This window comes from Delphinus delphis, chromosome 1 (assembly GCF_949987515.2).
Source record: "Delphinus delphis chromosome 1, mDelDel1.2, whole genome shotgun sequence".
Classification (NCBI taxonomy): domain Eukaryota; kingdom Metazoa; phylum Chordata; class Mammalia; order Artiodactyla; family Delphinidae; genus Delphinus; species Delphinus delphis.
In genome coordinates, this window is record NC_082683.1 from 178,513,039 (window position 1) to 178,533,046 (window position 20,008).

The 20,008-nt window shown below is 35.8% G+C and overlaps 1 protein-coding gene across 30 annotated transcripts in view; it reads right to left on the reverse strand.

The window, feature by feature from the left end:
• KCNT2 (potassium sodium-activated channel subfamily T member 2) overlaps positions 1-20,008 on the reverse strand; it is a 414,242-nt gene that overhangs the window by 171,808 nt on the left and 222,426 nt on the right. For all 30 annotated transcript variants that reach the window (XR_009517121.1, XR_009517118.1, XR_009517125.1 and 27 more), the window contains 4 exons: positions 10,817-10,997; positions 9,238-9,402; positions 7,288-7,424; positions 3,518-3,581 (listed from right to left, as the gene is read on the reverse strand). Coding sequence is in view for 22 of the 30 variants with exons in the window: in XM_059998767.1 (XP_059854750.1) it covers positions 3,518-3,581; positions 7,288-7,424; positions 9,238-9,402; positions 10,817-10,997 (547 nt within the window). In the remaining 8 variants the exon portion in view is untranslated. The remainder of the gene's footprint in view (positions 1-3,517; positions 3,582-7,287; positions 7,425-9,237; positions 9,403-10,816; positions 10,998-20,008) is intronic.

Here is a 20,008-nt window from a genome sequence, read left to right on the forward strand (position 1 = left end):
CTGAAGTTTTGCCAGGATACAGAATTCCAAGTGGAAAAGTACTTTCCCTCAGAATTCTGAAAGCCTTGACCCACTGTCTTCTGGCTTCTGGTATTACTGCTAAGTCTGAAAACATTCTAATTCTCCATCCTTGGTTTTGAGTGTTTTCTTCTACTTTACCTTCTCTTCGTTTTCATTCTTTTCTTCCTCTTGGTCCTTCTCGTATCTCAATTTCTCTGGCAAGCATAACATTTTTTAGTCATTAATCTCTAATAAGTGGCCCCTCTCGATCTGACAACTTCAGTCTGAGAAATTTGTTTTAATTTCTGGGGTTTTTTAAATTTTTTATTTTGTTTTATATTTTTGCTAATAATTTCCCCCATTTTCTAGACCTTGTTCCTTAAATTCTTACGATATGGATATTGTTTCTTCCTGACTACTCCTTTCATTTTCTCTTGTTTTGACTCCCCTTTTCCATTATTTGGTTTTATTGTTCATTTTATTACTCTTCATTCTTTCAATGTCCTTAGATTTATCTTCTAAATATTTTATTTAATTTTTCATTTGTTACCTATATTTAATTTCCAGAAGCTCTTTTTGGTTCACTGAATGTTCTTGTTTTGTTTTGATTTGTCTTGTTCTATAGCCTACTATTCTTGTTTTATATATGTATACTCTTCTCATCTTCTCAATTACTAAATGACTAAAAATAGGATATTTATTACATATTTTGAAATTTATTTATTCTCCCAGAATTCTATGGTGGTATTTGTGTTTTCCTTTAATTCCTCTTTTCTATATGCTTTTTGTATGTCCGTTACTTGGTTCCTTCTTTTTCTTGTTAGGAAATTCCTTAAATGTCTAGTGATCACTGTTGTTTGAACATATGTAAGAGTGAAGTACTCAAAAGCTGTTTGGGGCCTGAGTGAATGCAGGAAGCTTATTTTCACATCCTATGTACACACACACACACACACACACACGCTTGACCAAGAATGCTTCCAGTCCTAATGTGTGTCTACCAACCAGTCTTGCACCAACCAGCCCAATACCAGGGGAGCCCTTCTGGGTGTTCCTGGAGGGTCCCCACCCCACCATCTGGATCACGCAGTAGCCTGAGCTGTCTCCACCATAAGTAGGCAGAGGAAACAGTCTCCTGCGTCTCCTGTCCCCCAACTGCTTCAGTAACTCACACTGACCTTCTCTGAAACTGCACAGAATCAGAGGATTTCGCTTCCAATGCTTCATTCCCAGGGGGCATCAGTGGGTCAGGAGTCTCTGCCACAGGCTAATTTCCCACTCTTTCTTCCTGGGCAGCCAGAAAGTGTTTATTTTGGCCAAATTCGCCAAACAGTAAACCTATTTTCCAAGGATGGGGAGAGGGACCAGCCATGGATGTGTGGAGGGGTTCAGGGAATCTAACTGCTTCTCCTCCAGACTTTTAATCACTGTTCATATATTTAGTACCACGTAAAACCCTACTTGCAGAGGCATCTGGTGCCTCTATTTCCTGCAACTTTTGAGGCTCCATTGCAGAAAAGAGCCTGCTTCTGATTTGTTTCCTCTCTCAACTTAAATGTTACCTTCCTTCTGTCTGTTAAGTCAGTTACCACCCAGCCATCTGCTTTCTAGCTTCCAAACTTGTATTAATGTCTCCTCATCTACCATCTCCTTTGTCTTGATGAGTGAAGTCTTTTTATGCATTTCTTATAAATTTTCTAGAGCATCAGAAGGAAATGGAATGCATTTGTTTAATGGAAAGCTTCCGAATTCACCTTGTAAAGGGTACTCTAAAAGACATTAGGTAATTATTTCCTAATGTTTACATAGATATTATTTCCCCTTGTTACATAGATACTGGAAGACTGGAAGTCTTCTGAAACTAAGCTGCCACTGGAGAGGCCCAAGATTCACAATTACATAAGTTAAATAATTATAGAAACATAAGGTAGAGGATGTTCAATTCCAGTTCACTTATTCAATAAATATGTTTGGAGCATCTAATGTGTGGAAACAATTAAGAAACCATTGCAATAGTGCGTAAGTGGACCGAGGAGAATCTGGTCTGAATTAAGACAGTAACTGTGGAGAAGGAGGGGAGCAAGTGAATTTTAAAATATATAGTTTTTAAAAAGAAATATTTTACAAAGTTTGCAATCATTTGTTTGGTCTATGGCCTTACATTAGTTTGCTAGGGCTGCAATAACAAAATACCACAAACTGGGTGGCTTAACGAAAATTTATTGTCTCATCGTCCTGGAGGCCAGAGTCCAAAATCAAGGTGTTGGTAAGGTTGGTTCCTCCTGAGGGCTGTGAGGGGAGTATGTGTCCCAGGCCTCTCTCCTGGCTTAGAGAAGACTGTCTTAATGTGCATGTGGCATTCTCCCTGTTATCTGTCGGTCACCACATTTCCCTTTTTTACAAGGACACGGCTCATATGGGACTAAGACCCACTCTAATAAACTCATTATAAGTTGATTATCTCTATTAGGACCTTATCGCCAAGTAAGTTCACATTATGAGGTACTGGAGGTTTGGAACACACGAGTTTTTGAGGGACACAATTCAACACATAATAGTCCTCTTCAAATGAAGGATGAGTAAGTTGGTTTAAAAATGAGTAAAAATTTCAGTTAAATTAGAGTGAGAACAACACAAAGCCTGTCACATTCAGGACTTGCAATTCTAAAGTAATGTACCAGAGCACGCCTATTAGATGCTCCAGAAAAGTGCAAATCATGTCCCTAAAAGACCCAGACATATTTTGCCTTTTCCCCAATCACTACAGAAGCCAACAAGGTTCTCATCTGTCTGTGTACCACAGGTATGACTACCGATGAACTTACTGGCTTAGAAACACAGGAGTTAACAGTACATCCTCAACATAGAATAATAAAGCACTTTTTAAAAGTAATAAAATTAAAATGTATTTAAAAAATAGAAGTTATAATTTGGTAAATTGTAAGATTTAATTTAATTGTGAGTTTATAGAACTTTAGACCTAAAAAATGTATCATGGAGATCATATAAGCCAGAGATTTCCAAATTGGGAGGTGCTTCAAAATCACCTGGAGATCTTTTAAAAATACACAGCTTCCCAATTCCCACCCTGCATATCCTGAATAGAACTTTCACAAATGCATATTTTTTTAGAAACTCTCCAACTGATTTTATGCAGAGTGCCTGATCCATCTGCCTTGTTTTTAAGTTGAGGAAATTGAGATCTTTTGAACAAAATCACATCGCATAGGATATATTTAATTAAAAATGATCTAGTTCTGTTTATATATGACTCATTTCATTTTGATCAACTGAAAACCCAAGGATTAGTGATAACTACTTCAAGAATACTTTCGTTGATACAGTCAATGATGCAACTATTCTTATATTTTGGCAAGATAGTTTAGAGATATTCACTTCCATGTAGCAAAATTTTTAAGGTCATCAGTATTTAATGTTGGCAGATTAAAAAATAAATAAATTAAAAATCTTCTAAGTAAAAAAGAACAATTTACAAAAAGAGATTTTAGAAACTTACAGAGGATGTCCTATCTACTTCACAACGGCTGCTCAGAATAAAACAGGCCTCAGCATCATCCATCCTAAATGCAGATGGAAAAATAAGATAATCACACACTGACATATCTGTGTATATCTATGCATTATCTGCAAAATAGAATTCCAGTGCATATAAAGTACGTGTAAACTACGGACATCCTTAGGTTTAAATGAAAGTAGGATTTCTAGGATCGTGACTATATTTGACTGTAAACAAAATAATTGTTGTAGATTGGCTATATAACTCAAGAGCTTATAATGACAGAAGTTAAAAAAAGTCAACTTTTATTTTCTCTTTTATCATTGTATATTTTTTTCATATATATACTTTGTGTAAATTGAGGGAGTTGTATTAGCCTTTAGTTTAGATGGATTACATTTTGGCTTCAGTATGTCAACAAAACTAAGAGAGAGGAAACAAAGCTGCTTAGTATTTGTAAGCCAAACTCTACCGTACATTTATATTTCCTGGAGATGAATCATCAACTGTTCGAAAACCTTTCCTTTCATGCTAAAGTTCTATATTTCTTAAATGTAGTGATAAACAGTAATTACGCTTCAGTGCTTGATAAGTAATGTTCTAAAAACATAAAACTGTGTATTTTCAAAATAAGGAATTATTTATCTTTCTGGTTCATTATGATAAAAGAAATTTTCTCCAAAATATTTTCTATGAAAAATCCATGGAATTAGACCAAACCAAACAGTTTTGGAAAAATGTGAAGTAGTCATGGTTATTAAGACACTATGAGCATTGTATAACATTTTCTAAATGTCATCTTCAACAGAGCAATTCAAAACTCATACAACTGACCTTTGGAACTGGTTTGGAGAATCCTACTCCTTGTTTCTTGCATGGGGAATTGTACTGAAGAATGTATTAGTTAACATTAAATCCCAAATCTTCATGTGACATAGGATAAGAAATGAACATAGAAATGGTGCCTTCTTTCTTAATTCAGCTTTTTGAGAATTACCACCCTGCTACCTCTCACTCATCCACACTTTTCTTTTTTATTCTTATGGAGGAATGCTTCTTGCAAATGTGACTGATTTTGCTAAGAAACCATTATTAACACTATTAATACTAAATGAGTGTGTTAATCCTAGGTAGTATCGAGCTAAGATACTAACAGCCAATCTTAATGGCTTAGATTAATTTATTAGGTAGTCAAAAGACTTCATTTATCACAGAAATTCATACTGACCATAATATGTGCATGACTCATTCTTACCATATGAAGAACTTAACTCATTATAATAAATTAAGCATATTGATTACCTATGCAGATGAATATAAAGATCCAAGTTATATTACTGTCTAAGCAACTATTTCTTTACGGTTCCCAAATAATGAGTATAGATAGCAAATAGCAAACACCTGTGTTTTACTTGAGGTAATGGGAGAATCTGACTTATTCTAGAACTGTCATGTATAGTGACAACATATATGAAGTATGTAATCCACAACAAATACTAATATTGGGTGGGCCAAAAGTTTCGTTCAGTCTTTTGGGTAAGATGGCTCTAGTATGGAGAAGGTGCTGCGACTGATTGAACGTGGCAAAAGTTTGCGAAGTTTCGTGCTGGAGATTTCTTGCTGGACGATGCTCCACAGTCGGGTAGACCAGTTGAAGTTGATAAGGATCAAATTGAAACAATAACTGAGAACAATCAACATTATACCACGCGGGAGATAGCCGACATAACCAAATCAAGCGTTGAAAATCATCTGCACCAGCTTAGTTATGCGAATCGCTTTGATGTTTGGGTTCCACATAAGTTCAGCGAAAAAAACCTTCTTGACCATGTTTCCACGTGCGATTCTCTACTGAGACGTAATGAAAATGTTCCATTTTTAAAACAAATTGTGATGGGCAAAGAAAAGTGGATACTGTACAACAATGTGGAATGGAAGAGATCATGGGGTAAGTGAAATGAAGCACCACCAACCACACCAAAGGCTGGTCTTCATCCAAAGAAGGTGATGCTGTGTATATGGTGTGATTGGAAGGGAATCTTCTATGATGAGCTCCTTCCAGAAAACCAAACAATTAATTCCAACAAGTACTGCTCCCAATTAGACCAACTGAAAGTAGCACTCGATGAAAAGCGTCCAGAATTAGTTAATATAAAACGTATAACCTTCCATCAGGATAACATAAGACCTCATCTTTCTTTGATGACCAGGCAAAAACTGTTACAGGTTGGCTGGGAAGTTATGATTCATCCACCGTATTCCAGACATTGCCCCTTCGGATTTCCATTTATTTCAGTCTTTAAAAATTCTCTTAATGGAAAAAATTTGAGTTTCCTGGAAGACTGTAAAAGGCACCTGGAACAGTTCTTTGCTCAAAAAGATAAAAAGTTTTGGGAAGATGGAATTACGAAGTTGCCTGAAAAATGGCAGAAGGTAGTGGAACAAAAAGGTGAATACGTTGTTCAATAAAGTTCTTGGTGAAAATGAAAAATGTGTCTTTTATTTTTACTTAAAAAACTGAAGACACTTTTTGGCTCATCCAATATATTCTCAAAGAAGCTTAGTTTTACAATTATGTACCATTCATTATATCCTGACAGTTTCTACTGACTTTTTTGTTTCAGAAGTTATTAAATCTTTGGAAAAATCTCAGTTAAACTGACCTATTATATATAAATCAAAACTAATGTCAGAGTTCCTGTTATGAGCTATCTAGTCATCTTTTGCAGGAGTAAGCAGCAAAAATGAGTTTGGAAATTTTCTTCTGTTCTTTTCCATCACCCACACACCCCCTCCCCCATACACACACAAACACACAGAAAACATGCATAAAGAAACACAGAACATACACAAACACATGGAGAACATGCACCAGTACACACACACTAACACACATACTCAAGCGATCTGGAAAAAAACCAAAACAACAACAAAGAAAAAAACAGTTATGTTATGAAATTGAGGGAAGATACTTTTAAACCTAAAAGAGTTTGTAGGACAACTCAAGGATAAACATGAAGATATGTTTAAAACTTGTAAAACAAGAGAAAACATTGAGCAAAGCTACTTGTGCTAAGGATCTCTTCTGGCTTCTGAAACTAAGGATGCTGTTTTGCAGATGCCCAGATTCCCCAGTGTCTACAGCCTAACCAACCGTCCTCTCACTCTGCCCCCATGAAATGACCCTCATGACCTGTGACAAATGTGTAAGACTATGTCACCTTTAAGCTTGGTGGGCTGGCACCTACACAACAAGAAGAGAGAAACTAAGACCCCTGTCACCTTTCTGATTCTTCCAGTTCCCAAGGACTCTTTCATCTCAGACACCACCGGGCAACACAAGTGTTACCCGACCCGTATATGATACAAGCTCCTTAAATTTAAACCCTGACACGAACTGCTTTGGCATCTCACACAATGTTTAGCCCAAGATTTTTATCTGGGAATAAAAACAGTATCCAGGGATTTGGAGATGACTCTCCTTGAGTCTGGATAACTCAGCTCACCTCCCAGAAGCCTGAGATAATTATGTGACACCACACTTCTCACCGTGTTGTGTGGACACCGTCTGCCAAACATCCCTGCCCTGAGAAAGAGGAGCAAATACGCGGATTTTATATTTTTAACCTTCCAATTTGACCAGCAGTGGGATGAAAGCAAAAGCCTGTATTCAAAAACACACCTTGCAACACTGAAAACTGCTAAAATTTGGAGGAGAGAAAAGATATTAAAACAGTACAAGATGGAAAATATTGAAGAGATATACTCACTTTGCTCGCAACAGATCCTGATCTTTAAGGGCTGAACCTTGAAGGTAGATGACTCTTTGTGACCACATCGGAATCTGTAGGACCCTTCGGACCTGCACATCCATTTCAGTAGGACACAAAATCACCACATAATAATCCTACTCAAAACAAAGGGGGCCATGGGTTAGAGACAATAATGCTTTGTTTTATACTACATAGGTAAATAGAATATCTAAGAACATTTCGAAATATGATAAAGTAGAAATTAACTCTTATAACAAATAAAAGTTTGCATTTAAAACCTAGCGTTAAATAAAATGATTCAGTAATAAACATAACAGACATATAAAAATCTCATAAATCAATATATTCATCCTGATCTTTTTCAATTTTATTAGTACCAGGAAGGGAAGGTAATCGGTGCTTATACTCAGCACACATTTCCAGTCTACGAAGTTTTCAGTTTTCAGTTTTCAGTTACGAAATCAGGCTGATTACGAAATCAGTTTTCAGTTATGAAATCAGGCTGATTCTAAAAGATAAATTGCATACCAGCCAGAAGTCCTAAGGATCAATTCATACTTCGAATTGTTACTTTTAGAATAAAAACTGTGATGGTGATTTGTATTATTTGGTAATATTATTATGAACTGATAATATTGAAAATATTCTGATGAATATCTGAATGGAAAAAGATTCACAAAAATATTGATAATACTGACAAAGTAACTTAAATTTAAAAGTTTGAGATCAAAATATTTCAAAATAATGGTCTTTTGGAGAAAATAAAAAACAATCTGTAAGAATTTAAAATCTATAAGAATTTAAAATAATTTATAAGAATTCAAATTCTCTGGTAAACACTCACCATTTTATCACTTTATAATATATCTAGTAGGAATTTTTGGAGTTCTAAGAATTCTCCATATTGATATTAGACAAAATAAATTACTAGGGATCAAAATTTGGAAGGATCGAATTTTCTCCCAAATAGATTTTCTTTGTGGGTTATAATAAGCATCTGAAATTATTTAATATGAATAATAAAAAACCTAACCATTAAATTTGGAATTCCTGCAAAAAAGGAAAAATAATTTATGCAAAAACAGAAGAATATATTATATAAGTATCACTTCTAAATTAGATTTTTTTTAATCCAAAAAAATAGTATTTTAAAAGTTCTCTAAAATATTCAAGAAAAAAGCTCTTTATTTAAGGGAGAGATAATTGATGTACTCAGCACTGTCTTGACCTCAGGATTATCCAAACTCTTGCCACTAATTTATTGGGGAAACACAAGAAATTCAAGTAGCTCTTTGCTGTTTGGACTAGATTAAGTGCCTTGAGCAGCAAAGGAGATGACCTAAGTCTACAATGACCCAGAACCATGGCAAGTGGAAGAAGTATCTGAGGAGTTCGTCTGCATAGACAGAAGAAGAGATTTTTCTGAATTTATGATCTCAATCAGCAAGTTATTTCCCAAATTTTGGTCACTTATTGTTACTATAAATAAGACCTAGTTTCACTCCAGGAAACAAAAGGAAAAATGGAACTTCCAGACTTCCACATTTCTATCAGCAACACTTGATAAAATTCTGAAATATTCAAGTGAGCAGATGATATTGCAATGATTCTTTCATTGTTTTATTATATTTTATGTTAAATTTCACTGTTTCATAAAAATATCATTTATGCATTACCCAAGGGAGAAAAAAGCAATCATTTTAATCAGAGGAAACCTTTCTTTGTAGCAGTAACATAATTCCATCTGTCTTTCAGTATAGATACAGAAGGAAACTTAACATACTGTGTATTCCTCCAGCATTTTTTTCTATGTTCCTGGTTATATTTGTAGTTCTTCATTTTCTCATTCTAAATTTGAGTGTATAAATAAAAATCCTCCAGAACACAGGCTGTACTATGATTAACTGACCTTGACAATGTTAGTAGGTATGATCTGTTTAAAGGTACCTGGAGTCTTGGATGAGCATAGAATTCATTCAAAAAGTCCATGAGTAAGTCAATCTTCAGTGAGCTGACACACAGAACAACGTGCTTTTCAGTTTGAGCTCTGTGTCGACTGTAGTTTCCACCTGACTTTTGTCTCTCCATCCACAAATAGGCCAGCTGTTCAAACTGTAATGCATTTTCCACATGTGAATGAAAGACACGGGACATAAAAATAAAAATAAATGCAATACATCTGTTGTTTATTAAGTATACTCAATTTCTTAGATGAAAGTCTTTGAGATTCAAATGATCAGTGTTCCCTTCAATAAGAGGCTCTTCACAGGATGGCTGCAGAGCTTGCTAATGCCTCCCAGGGCCTTCAGGTCTTCAGGAAACACAGTAATATGATTTTCCTATTAAGAGGTCAGGGCACTAAGAGGTCCGTGCCTCTGCTCTGTCCAGTAGGGTATGCAGCTATATATGTCATGCACTGAGTCAAAGAGAAAAGCCTCACTTTTTTCTCCCACATTCTTATATCAACTTCAGCCCACATCTCCTGCAAGGGGAGATACCCTTACCACCAACAAAAGGCCACATTCTAGTTATTTAGTAGCTGGTATCTAACGGTTGTGGAGTGTATAGGGGAGGGGTGTCATTAAGGATGACATGTATGATTGGATAGGAACGGGAAGATCTTTTTTTTTTTTTTTTGCGGTACGCGGGCCTCTCACTGTTGTGGCCTCTCCCGTTGCGGAGCACAGGCTCTGGACGCGCAGGCTCAGCGGCCATGGCTCACGGGACCAGCCACTCCCCGGCATGCGGGATCTTCCCGGATCGGGGCACGAACCCGTGTCCCCTGCATCAGCAGGCGGCCTCTCAACCACTGCGCCACCAGGGAAGCCCGAAGATCATTTTTATACCTATGTAAAGTATATTTCAATACACTGTGTCCAATGGTTCTGTAACGGAACATGCAAGATTTATTTGTATTGGCCACATCCTGTTTCTGACCTGCCCACCCATGGACACCCAGAGTTCACTGCAGGAAAAAGTTGAAGATTGCCTCTACGTACCTTTAGTCTCATTTTATATCTCTGTCCCTTTGCTATCTCCTTATCCATTCTCCAAAATGCTGCATGATAGCTATGTATCATCTTCAGATTTTTAGTTGACCATCATATGGAAACAATTTTTATTCATTACAACATATGGCTTTTACATGTATTTTCAAGACTCAAGAGAAATCAACCCTTCACAAGTATATTTCCTTGAGCTATCATTCTATAATTTAAAAATATACTATCCTACAATCCTAAAATTAACATAAGTACTCTACATTTGAAAGAAAGCACCTTGAAGAATTGAAATGAAATGTGAGCTATCAATTGTGACTGGAGGGAAAAAAAAACTCAGTGTTTCTAATACAATGCAAAAAGGCATTTCTGATACAATTGTAATTAATTGACTGGATGGAACAATAGCAGGTGTTAATATATTATTGTTAGATTAACAAGCCACCCTGCAATTTTTATTAAATGTGGAAGATTTGATTTCATAAGATTTTGCAGGTTCCTATAAAATTTAACATGGTTGTGTTTACCTGTATGGGGAGAACCACGAGAGCAACACAGATCATGGCAACAACGAAAAGCTTGGACGACCATGTTTCTGGAGTGACATCCCCAAAGCCCACAGTAGAAAACGTCACAATGCAGAAATAAAGGGAGTCAAAGAGATTCAGCTTCTTTCCTATTCGTTCCAGATGTTGGATTCCACAAATGCTAAAGAAACACATGTGTATTACAATTAAAACTTTCAAATTAGGCACACTGTTTCTCACGACTCTCTTGAAAACCAAAGTGCATTTCATAAATCCACTTAGTAGTTAGGAACTTATATGGAACAGTATTTTGATTGAGGAAATATAATTTTTAAGCTTTTTTTCCTACGTCAAACAGATATAGTCTTATTTTCATTAGTAGCCAAAAATTGTAGCCAAAGTATCACAAAGTATACTTGAATAGCATGTAAAATAAATAGACTGAATTTCATGGGTGACTTACACAAACATTTTGAATGTGTGTCAAGGAAACACAGACACCAGAATTCACTAGATTTCTTCCCCATCAAAATAGCAATTGTCAGGGGGTGGTGGTGGGATGAATTGGGAGATTGGGATTGACATGTATACACTAACATGTTTAAAATAGATAACTAATAAGAACCTGCTGTATAAAAAAAGTAAATAAAATAAAATTCAAAAGAAAATAGCAATAGTCGGTAGTCTTTTTTTTTTTTAACAGAGAGACATTTTTCAGTATATACATGTGGTATAGATATACGTGTATATATTCCATGTGTGTGTGTTCCATACACAGTCATCCTTCAGTATCCCCTGGGGTCTCGTTCCAGGATCCCCACAGATACCAAAATCCACAGATGCTCAAGTTCCTTATATAAAATGGCATAGTATTGATATTTGCGTATAACCTATACACATCCTTCTGTATATTTTAAATCATCTCTAGATTACTTATAGTACCTAATACAATGTAAATGCTATAAAAATAGCTATAAATAAGTTGCAAAGTCTATGTAAATAGTTGCTTGTGTGCGGCAAATTCAAGTTTTGTTCTTTGGAACTTTCCGGAAATTTTTTCCCAAATATTTTCAATCTGTGATTGGTTGAATCCACAAATGTGGAACTTGTGGATACAGAGGGACAACTGTATACAGGAAAGGCTTGAGGAGTTAACCATTGCAAGGTGCCCCTAAAAATGAGTCTCTAAGTAGATCGATTATCTGTACAAAGCTTTCGATGATATGAAAGTAAGGGAACAGCATAGAAATTGTTATAAGATGTTCCCAAAGTAGAATTCCTAAAATAGCATTAGAAATAGCACTGCTACTAGCTAAAAAAAAAAAAAAAGGCTATGAAACATGCATATATGTGCAATGTTGGAGGGAAATGAGATTTGCAACATAAAAAATCAGCAATAAAAAGGAATCTAGTACTGATGCATGTTAAAATATGAACAAGCCAAAAAAAGAGTGAAAGAAGCCCGATGTAAAGGACTACATATTGTATGATTCTGTTTACATGAAATGTCCAGAAAAGACACAGAAAGCATATTAAGGGTTGCTTGGGACTGATGGTAGGAATGGGGTGATGAAAATGTTCTAAAACTGGACTGTGGTGATGATTGCAGAGCCTTGTAAATATATTAAAAATGGTTGATTTTTACACTTAACATGAGTGAATTTTATGGTATGTAAATTACACCTTTATAAAGCTGTCAAAAAAAATCCCTGTATGCTTCTGGATACTCCTTGTAACTTCTATACAGAAGCAGACACAGCTTGATTATGATGACCAAGAAGATGTGCTATTCAATGTTTAAACCACAGAAATTCCTTTTCCAGCCTTTTAAGATATCTATGTATTTGTCTAAGTTACATATCATAAATATTCAATTATCTTAAATCTTTTTAAGGCAGAGTATATAAGCCACTGGATAGTTAGGAAGACGGGTAGGCACACAGGTAGATAAACCAAGGGATAGAAGAGAAACAGTAGGGTACGTGTCATCATTTTGCTTCTGAGGCAGGAACTGTTCTGTTCTTTTTCTGTTTTCTTAACTCCAGGTCTCCAGAACATTTCAACAAAATTTCACTTGTTCTATGTTCAGAAATTTTGTGTAAGCTGCCAGGTCATAATAGTTGACTCATGTCAGTTTATTTTCTCAGCTCTATGCAATATACCAGCCAAGTTAATTCTAAGACTATTCAGATGGAGCCTTCGTACAACCAAAGAGAACAACTGTTTGATAACAATAGACCTTTCTGTGGAATATGTTTTTTACTTTATTTAAAATAATTTATATTTGAGAAGGTAAACAACTTCGCATCACTTTTACACTTCAGTAGGAAATAGAATGAGGAAAAATATAATTTATATACTTTTAAGAATTCAAATGTTACTGAAGGGCTTACTATATTTTGCATCACTACACATTAAAAGCAAATCTTTGTTTATAGATAAAATGTACATTTCCTAATTCAGACAGGTGTTACCGTGACCAGAACTACCAGAAAAAAATCTCCTGCTCTGCTTCCTGGTCTTCAGTTTGTCCTTCTTTTAATGCGACCCACTCATAAAGGCCATATTCATATTCTTTAAACACAGCTTGGATATATCAATCTCAGGTTCAAAAAAGCAACTAGATTCTCACTGTTGAAGAACACTTTCTTTTTTTTTGTTTGTTTGTTTGTTTGTTTTTTTCGGTACGCGGGCCTCTCACTGCTGTGGCCTCTCCCGTTGCGGAGCACAGGCTCTGGATGCACAGGTTCAGTGGCCATGGCTCACGGGCCCAGCCGCTCCGCGGCATGTGGGATCTTCCTGGACCAGGGCACAAACCCGCGTCCCCTCCATCAGCAGGCGGACTCTCAACCACTGCGCCACCAGGGAAGCCCGAGAACACTTTCTAATTTGTGGTGTGACATACTATTATAATAGCTGCCAATAAATCAATTCTTATGTTCATTCTCCTTTGCAACATGATATTGCTGTACTTCCCACTAAGGCGTACAGTGTGTCTCTCCTTGACCTTGAATTTAAGCTGGCCTATTGACTTGTTTTGACCAATAGAGTATTGTGGAAGTGATGCTGTGTGAGTTGCATAAGCCTAGACCTTAGGGGACACTGAAGTTCTTGTTCTCACTTTCTTGGAAGTCTAAGACCAAGACTTCCAAGTCTTGGAAGTTCTGAAGACACTGAAGTTCTTGTTCTCACTCATGGTGCTGTGCAGCAGCCCCATATAGTCAACTGGAGGATGAGGGGCCATGCGGAGAAAAAACAGCATGTCCCAGCTGCCAGCCAGCACAAACAGCTGCACAGCAGAAAGACGCCGTCTTAGACTCACCAGCACCTGTGAGGCCGTCACGTGACTGAAGCCAAAAGAGTAATCACAGGTGAGAACAGCAGAAAAACTGCCCCAGTCACCCATCACACAACTGTGAGAAACTACAAAGTTTGGGGTTTGGCAGTGGCTTGTTATTCAGCAATAGATACGTGGTGCATATAGAATTAACTAGAATCCAAGGGCTTCCCTGGTGGCGCAGTGGTTAAGAATCTGCCTGCCAATGCAGGAGACATGGGTTCAAGCCCTGGTCTGGGAAGATCCCACATGCCGCAGAGCAATTAAGCCCGCGAGCCACTACTTCTGAGCCCACGTGCCACAACTACTGAAGCCCGCGCGCCTAGAGCCCATGCTCCGCAACAAAAGAAGCCACCGCAATGAGGAGCCCGCCCACGGCAACACAGAGTGGCCCTGCTCACCGCAATGAGAGAAAGCCCACACGCAGCAATGAAGAGCCAACCCAGCCAAAAATAAAGAAAGAAAATAAATGAAAATGAAATAAAATAAGGTGTCTCTAATAAAGAGAAATAAGGTGGAAAATAAGGTGAAAAAGTAGCAGATAATTAATAATCATTTGATAAATCTTTGCAAAGCTTTGTAAGAAAAAAGAATTAACTAGAATCCAAAACCTGGATCTAACCTGTTTTTTCTTCGTTTGTCTCACTTATCTCCCTTTTACATGTTATTTGGACTGTTTGCTTATCATAATATATATAACCTATGGCCCAATGTATACCTTTTGCCCAATCTGTTTCTTTCAATTGAAAATCCTCTTTCTCCAATACCTACAAGAATTCCCATTTTTTGAAACCCTAGCTCAGATATGACCTCCCTCATGAAGACTTCTTTGTATCCCAAGCTACAGTGTTTCTGATGAATTTCTAAAGTATATATGAGTTCATGTCTTAGATAGCTATACTTTTACAAATATGTATATATATATATAATTAGTGTTAAATATTTATCAATGCTACTCAACTATTATCAACCTCAATGACAGTATTTATACTTTATAATTTTCCTACAACACTTAGAACAAAGTGCATAGCAGCTATCCAGTAGCTAACTGCTAAATGAACAAAATAACATTTAATTAAACCCTGCTCAAATAATATATACAAACAAACTCCAAAAAATAGTTCATGCATGTTTCAGTTTTTTATTACTGCATAACAAACTCCCCCAAACTTATTGGTTTAAAAAAGTAACAATTTATCATCTCACATAGTTCGGTGGGAAGCTCCTTTGGTTTTCTTGGGCTCACACTTGCAGCTGTGTTCAGCTAGAAGTCTGGCTGAATGGAAGGCTCAGGATGGTCCCACCACTGGGGTCTATGGTCAGGTTTCATTGTTGGCTGTGGCGCCTAGTTTCTCTCCATGAGACCTCTCAGCCTCCAATCAATCAACCAGCTTCCTTTTTGGCATGGCAGCTGCAAGCCCTCTGAAGACCTAGCTTTGATCTGCCCATTCTATTTGCCAAAGAAAGTCACAAGATCATCCCAGATTGAAGGAGTGTGGAAACAGACTCCATTTCTTCATGAGAGGAGCCACAAAATATTATGGCTATGCTTTTCAATCTACCAAACTGTATACATGATAATACCTATCACAACCTATGTAAATCTTAATAAATTTTGCTGAATAAACCATATTGCAAGGTATTTAATTTCCTTGATATGGTTGTAGTTAAATCTATACTTACAAGCATTTTTTAATAATCCTTATGCAACATTCCATTTACTTGACCTGGGAAAATCATGTGAGCCTTTCACTTATTTGTTAATATTACACTTACACTTGAAGGACTTGGTATACCTTAATGCTCTCTAAATTTATATGAAAATGAAGACCCCTAAAATGATAAGAAAATGAAACAGTTGTTGCATATTTGGTATAATTATACAAAAGCAAAGTCAACTTTTTAAAAGAAGACTAATAAAGATGAATACACTGAATTACTTTTAGAGTTTTCCTCTGATTTTGAATAGGCTCGTCTGCTGGTTTCTCTTAGGGGCTCATTAAATGGGCCACTGCTTAGGTTCATGAGTAACAATGTCCCTACAGTTTTTAAAACATTGATGTCAACATATGATCTTCTAAGTCAATAAATATTTTTGTAATAAATAAATGACTTTTGTTCCTTCTCCCCAAGAGAAAATGATGCAGAGGATACTTAAATATCTAGCCCGAGAACACAATAATCCTTTTAAATTATAGGTCAAATCTTGTTCCCTCTCTGTTTCTAACTCTCAGTGCCACATTCAGAATAAAATCCCAAACACCTGGCTCTTCTCTGACCTCATCTTCCGAGAACACCCCGAATTCACTGTCCTCTAGTCCCTCAGCCTCACTGCAGTCAAGCATCAACCAGCTTCTCTCAATGCCTTCCCTTTATTTCCAATAGACATCTCAAAGTTAACATGTCCAAATGGAATCCTAAACTTCCTCTCAAACTCTTCATCATTGGATGGTGGCAAAGAGAGCTTTCTTGAACCAAAATCCTGGAATCATCCTGGACTTTTTTTTTTCTTTTTTTATAACAACCCATATCCAATCTTTTAGCAAACTCCACTGCTTCTAACTTCAAAATATAACCAGACTCCACAATCACTACTCACCATTTATACTGCCACCACAATGATCCCTGCCATCAGGTTTTTTTCCCTCCACTGCAGTAAACATCCCCACCCTTTTTCCAACAGCTTATAGTCGACCCGTCTGCCAGAGCTGCCCTATGACAACATGAGTCAAGCCATGCTATTCCTCTACTTAAAGCCCTGAGAGGGCTCCCTCTTTCGCTTAGACTAAAAAGCTAACAATCTTTCACTTGTCTCCAGCATGCTCCTCTATCCGACCCTTCCCTATGCCTTTTGGATTAATTTTCTACTTTCCTCCCTGTGGTTTGCTCTGCCCCAGCTACACTGGCATTCTTGCTTTCTGACCAACATGACAGGCATGGTCCGGACTCAGGGTCCTGTCATGGACTGCTCTCTCTGGCTGGACCCTATTGCCGAGATATTGCCATGGCTATCTCCTCACATCCTTCAAGTCTTTACTTCTATCCTGACCATCATATATACTCCAAGTCTTTCTTATACTGCTTAATTAAAAAAATATATAATAGTTTTAGTCATTTGCTGGGTTTGATGCCCATTATCCATAAACCTCTATAAGAATGGAGGCTATTAGGACAGAGTCACATGGTGTCTTCATCTATGTTGCCTGAGCACCTATATTACTGCCAAGAACATAATGATGTGCATTAATATTTCCTGAATGAATGAGGGTCTGAATGTAAAATACACAGATCTCTGTTGCCCACATTTAAATCACCTAGCTATTTAGCCTGTTTAGATAGATATAAACTAAATACATTTCATTAAAGAAAGAGCACACAAAAATGTTTATCTCACCACTGTCTTAATGGTGGAATCTAATACAACTAAGAGGCAAGGCTAAATACTTCTTTGTCAAAACAGGCAAATGACTTTCCCACCACCTTTTGAAATATTCGAGTACTTATAAACAAGTAAATTAGGTTTTATTTTCCTTAGTAATTCGCTTTTGTAACCCCATCATTTGTTTAGTTAGCATTACTTAATATGATAAATACAAAATTTGGAAATTTAAAATGCATTGACTTACTTATTGAAACCCATTCTGCTTGGGTAATAGGCGAGCAAATTGTATAACTAAAACTTTGTCTTTTTATAAAATCAAATTTAATATTCAAATATAAAACTTGTATTTATTTAGTCTTGTTAACATTCTAAACTTTCTGTCACTAACATATTTAAAAACGGTTTGAATTACTGAATTAAACTGATTATATTTCACGATTTACTAATCAAAAGTTTTACCCAAAATCCCATTCATGTTAGTGAGTGAATCTTGCATACATTAATACTAAGTTCAGTCAATCAGGTTAGTTACATAGCTATCATAATAACAAAAGTATCCAGCTTATGTTTTATGGAAGAAACAAATTACTCTCCAACATTAGAGAGAGATTTGCCTACAATAACTTTACGATCTTGACTTCGTTGTTGGGATTCACTTTCACATGAACTTCTGCAACTATTTCCCTTATGTTCTATTGTAAAGAATCACATTATTCGAAGGGTAGAAACACTTTAGAAGGGAATTCTGCAGAATTTGCACTAACATCAAATTCTAAGATAGGATCTTCACATTATTTAAACAAAAAAGTCTTTCAAACCTCCTCTAGAATTATAAAAATTAGATTTTAAAAGTATTTTGAAAATTACTTGTTGCATGTTTTTATTTTACAAAAGTAAATACTAACACATGGGGAAGCTTAATAAAAAGGCAGAGACCAGACTACTCTGATCACATTATATGGACACAGCATCACTTTCTGATACTAGTTATAGAGCATCTACATGCAACACGTGGAGAATGTTAAGAATATCTGCCAACTTATTACATACCATTTTGGTTATAGGTGACACAACTAGGAATGTTTTAAAGAAATATGAAAACTTGTATTACTCTTCTATGTCAATCATTCAAATAAAAATACTTTAATATTGTTCATATAAATTATCTTTCTAAACAATAATTCAGCTACTTTTATGAAGGAACGTAAAAAGTGCACTTTCAGGAGAGATAGATACACAGATAGTTTACTGTTACTTTATTATATAATTCTTGAGGCTAAGACAGTTTTAGCATTGAAATACCATTTTATTTTACTATGCATAAACATTAATATTTCATTTATACGTTAGCTATTTTTCCTTGCACTGTGAATGCTACAATGTGCTGCATAAGGATTTGAAGCTATTCAGTGATTATAATCCATTTTAATATAGATTGTTATCTTATTTCATTCACAGATGTCTTTCGAGCCATTATTAAATGAAAACTGCCGCTTCTCCCTGATCATAATTGATGAAGTTCAGTTAATTATTATTTTGTCTCTGTACCCAGAAGTGATTTTAATGATGGCACAGATTTTCTGATAAACTAAATCCAAGAATGTGCTCAAATACAGCACATTCATAATCAAAATATCCTATTTTGCCTTCTTATAAAAGAGATACATCTGTTCAGTCAGTCAAAGCCCAAGGTAAACTATTCAAGTTATATCCTGAAATGAAAGTAGCAGTAGGATTTAATAATATAGAATTAAAAAATAAATAATCATAGCTGGTGGATATTAGTAAACACTCTGTTACCTTCAAATTTCCTAGTAATCAAATTTAATGTTGTTTTGTGACTGGGCCATGATATTTAAGAAAAAAAGCTCACTTAAATGCTTAATTTTAACGGATACCTAATTGTAACCAAATTTTTGTTTATTATCACGTATCCCCTGCCTAAACATTTGAAATTAAATAATTTACTACAATCTAAGATATAAAAATAGACCAATATCACACCATGTTCTATTTGCCTTTTTGTTTCTTTAATTTGCATACAAGTTACTCAGATTCATTTGTAGTGAGTGACTTTGAAATGAAAAGTTGCAAATGAATATATTTTTCTTATAATTTCTCTACTGTAAAAATACCTATCAATTTTAAATTTAAAAATGATTTCTATAAAACCAGTAAGTGCTATAATATTTTAATCAAATGTTTAAAATGGAAAAAGGGTGAACTAGTATCATAAAGGTAAGTCATGTTTATTCATACAAATACACTTATTGATGGCTTACTAGTGCCAGGCACTGCACTGTATGTTAGAGATGCAGATACATGACATCTTAGTCTACACAAAAACAGTTTCTAAAATCTAAAGTGAATGATTCTGACCTCAACTTTATAACACTAATTACTACTAGCAATAACACCATAAATTAATAATCAAACATTTAATTCATAACTTGATTAATACTAACTTAGGGAA